The 3635-nt window shown below is 61.8% G+C and overlaps 1 protein-coding gene across 1 annotated transcript; it reads right to left on the reverse strand.

Moving 5' to 3' along the window:
- Positions 1 to 1920: 1920 nt before the first annotated feature.
- Positions 1921 to 3007, reverse strand: LOC123124822 (FCS-Like Zinc finger 17). The gene is made up of 2 exons (XM_044545376.1): positions 2594 to 3007; positions 1921 to 2464 (listed from the first exon to the last, which is right to left on the reverse strand). The coding sequence occupies exons 1-2, from the start codon at positions 2935 to 2937 to the stop codon at positions 2275 to 2277; spliced, it is 534 nt and encodes a 177-aa protein (XP_044401311.1). The 5' UTR covers positions 2938 to 3007; the 3' UTR covers positions 1921 to 2274.
- Between the last annotated feature and the right edge of the window lie 628 nt (positions 3008 to 3635).

Here is a 3635-nt window from a genome sequence, read left to right on the forward strand (position 1 = left end):
CATTATATTTTTCATAAATATTTTACATAATACAAGAAATTTAACTTAACTAAGCTAAAAAACGTTATGAAAATAATTAAACATTACTAAACGTTATTTCGAAAGTAACCTAAAGTAAACTGCTCGTCCTCGACGCCGTCGAAGTCCGCCTCGTCATAGAGGCCGTCGCCGTCGTCACTGTCGTTGCTGCTGCAGTCGTCGTCCAGGGGCGCCACCGGCGCGGCCGGCGCAGCCATCGAGTCGACCACTGCGGCGTGGTAACCGGGGAAGTCCGGCGGGTCCTCTGGGTGGACGGCGACCGGGGCGACCTGCATGTACGCCTGGACGAGGGGCGGCGGCATCGGGACGTTCTCTGACTCCCGGATCGCCGTCAGGTAGCCCGACATGTCCTCCGGGTCGCCGGCCTCCGCCGCCAGCCGCCTGTACTCGGCCCGCAACGCCGGCTCTGGTTCCTGCGCCGACTCGGGTGGAGGGGTGCGGCTGGACCCGGCGCCGTCCCACGCGTGCGTGCGATGATCGCCGCTGCCGAGGCAGACAGAGCCGCGGTCACCAGCGAGGGGCCCGCGCGGGGCCGCGTGCGTGCCGAGCTTCATCCGCGCGCCCATGGTCATGGTTTCACGGGTGGACCGCGCCTCGCCGCGGCGGAAGAGCACGTAGCCGTAGCTCGTCGGGGCGGGCACGACGCCGGCGACCGCCTAGGCGCGGTGTGGGGCGACGACGTCCTCGAAGGAGCGCCCGTCCCAGAGGTGGTGCCGCGCCGCGCGGTTGTGCTTGACGGGTGGGCGGGGGCCGGCGTAGGCGTGGAGGCGGCGGTCGTGGTCGTCGGCGAGCCGGGCCGCCCAGCCGAGGTGGTCGGGGCGTACTGCGGGTCTGCCCGCTCCTCCGGCGAGAGCCGCGCCCAGTACAGACCAACGGCGCGGGCGAAGTTCGGCGTGCCGACGTCGGGCACCGGCGCGACAGGCACGCCGTCGACGCTGAGACGCCAGCTCGACGGCAGGCGGACGTCGGGCGCGGCGGGGATGGAGAAGTGGGCGAGCTCCTCCGCCTCCTCCAGGGTCAGATTCGGGCGGGCCATCGCCGGCGGCAGAGAGAGAGGGCGCGAGAGGCGATGGTGGGTGCCGGCGAGTGGGGAGGCGAGAACGGGGTGCCACCGACGGCGGGACGGGCCGGCTTTTATAGGGGCGGGGAGGGGGAGGGGTGGGTGCCGGCGATTAATCCCAGCAGGCAAGGGGGCGGCGTGCGCAGGCGGTCAAAGCGGTGGCGTGGACAGGCGGCGAGCGCAAGCGTCAGCGTGGGAATCGACGCCGCGCGCGGGCCGTCGCCAGCGATTAGACTCCACACTGCGGCGATTCGACGAGGCGCTGCGCGGCGTAAATGGCCACCGCAATCCGCGCCGGATTAATGAGGGGGGCGGCGGTGGTGGACTAAGTACGTGTGGGCCGCCCCTCACGCGGGCGTACACCGCCACGTATGGCGTATAGCGGACCATACATCCGCGCGCCGCGGTACGCCGCGTTACGCCGCGCCCCCCCTGAAATTTCCATTCTACCCCTCCTCACTTATCATACCAAAGAGGTATCTTCTAATCATCCAGGGGTTGTACCGAAGAAGTGATAAATCTCTGCCGACCCCCACCAAAGAAATAAATAAATAAGTGAACCGGTCCCTGTCTTTTAGGCTGCTCCCTCTTTGCAGATCTTCGATCTTATGGCTGCTTCTCATTTTGTTAGTCGTTTTCTAGCTCCAGAGAAGATTCCATTCCGGTGCCATTTGTGTTCCCCATCAAGCTGCTAGATGCCACAGCATCATTCTATCCCTTGCTTCCTCTTGGCATCAAATTCTAGCACCTTGAGATTTACGTACGACTAACTTGTGTTCAGGATTACACCACGAGTTTAACACTTGATCACAAATACAGTATTTTGCAGCATCATGCCACCAAATTTTCGTGTGCCGATTATTCCTTTTTTTTTACTTTCTCCCATCTAGAGTTAACCGGATGTGCACATATTAACAGGCGGCCAGGAGCAGATTACATTTGTTGCATCATGACTACAGATCTGAACTAACCAGCCTGAAGAAAAAAACATGCGCCCTGCTTCAACGTCTCTCTACCATATTCATACCATCTCAAGATTCTCACCCTCACCTCGCATATTGGTTTTCTTGATTTGCCCCTCGATTACTTGTAATTAACTTTCCAGCATCATAGGTTCTTGATCGATTTGTTCATGGATCTCATGTTCGTGCATGCTTTATTATGCAATAATCAGGCTAGGCTACCGCCAGTAATCTCCTTGGCGCGCCCCGGATCGCCACCGGCGGCGACGGCCGTGGCCCGTGGTGGTGACGACGGTGAGCCAGAGTTCGACGCTCCTTGCTGACCATGGCCTCGTGCTCTCTGGCCTCGTCCGACAAGATCTGCTGCCGCCGGCACTCCTCGCTGCAGAACCCCTGGTCACCCCTGCAAGCACAACACTAGTATCAGTCATGCGCCAAGCGGCCAACCACGAAGCCTTCCGATCGATGCTGCCTCAGCCTCAGCGGTTAAGAATTTCAGATCACGAGCTTTGCACGTAGGCTGCAGCAGTACCTATACATGTACACGTCTTTGTCGGGACTGAGCTCCCTCCGGCACAGGAAGCAGGCCCCCGAGAAGCTGCCAGAAAGGCGGCGGCGGGCCGGCGGCGAGCTGACCATCTGCTTGAGGACGACATGACACGGTTGCGGGTGGTGCTGGACGAGGATCTGCAGCCCGACGACGACGTCGGAGGCGGCGTCTCCCCCTACTCGCCGCAGCCGGCGGCCGTGGGTGTGTCCCCCGAGGCCCCGCTGGATGTCAACGATGTTATCTCCACGCTGATCATCAGCGCTGCGGTGGCCATCGCCACCCTCCTCCCCGAGGTGGAAGATGCTTTTCTGGATCCTGGGAAGCATGGTGGTCGTGGAGCCGAGGAGGAGGTGACCACCTCAGTCCAAGGACCTGTGTAGTGGTGAGAGGTGAGGGTGGAGAGGAGTGATGGGTATATAAAGACGCTTGGCGTCCACAAAGTGGCCGTAGTAGAATTGGAAGATCGCCCCTAAGGCCAACTCCACCGCGCGACCCCATTCCGCCCCCGTTCGTTTGAGGTAAAACGGACAAACCAGACGGCCCAGCGCGCGGGCGCAAACGGACTTTTATTCGTTTTGTGTCCGCTTTCGACCCATCCCGGGCCCAAATTTGCGCCGGTTTGGGGATGAAACAGACAGCACGCGGACGGGCGGGACGCGCACGCTTGTCCTCCCCTGGCCCGTTTGTCGGTGGGAGAAACCAAAACCCCCCACGCCCCATTTGGTGCCATTTCCCCAAACCCTCCCATGTCCCTCCCGCCGCCCCCTCTCTCCCCCCGTCCATGGCCGACGCCCAGCCGAATTCCGGCGGCCTGGCCGACGACCCGCCGAGAAAGGTGAAGAAGAAGGCGGCCAAGGCGCCAAGGAAGCCGCGGTCGAAGTGCACGCCGGAGGAGATCGCCAAGTTGGACGCGGAATCGGCGAAGAGGAGGGGCCGGAGAGCGGCCGTCAAGGTCAATGCCGCCGCGGCCAAGTTCGCCGCCGAGCGCAATGCGATGGAGGCCGCGCGACGCAAGGCCGCGGTC

The sequence above is a fragment of the Triticum aestivum genome, chromosome 5D (genome assembly GCF_018294505.1).
Source record: "Triticum aestivum cultivar Chinese Spring chromosome 5D, IWGSC CS RefSeq v2.1, whole genome shotgun sequence".
Taxonomy (NCBI): Eukaryota; Viridiplantae; Streptophyta; class Magnoliopsida; order Poales; family Poaceae; genus Triticum; species Triticum aestivum.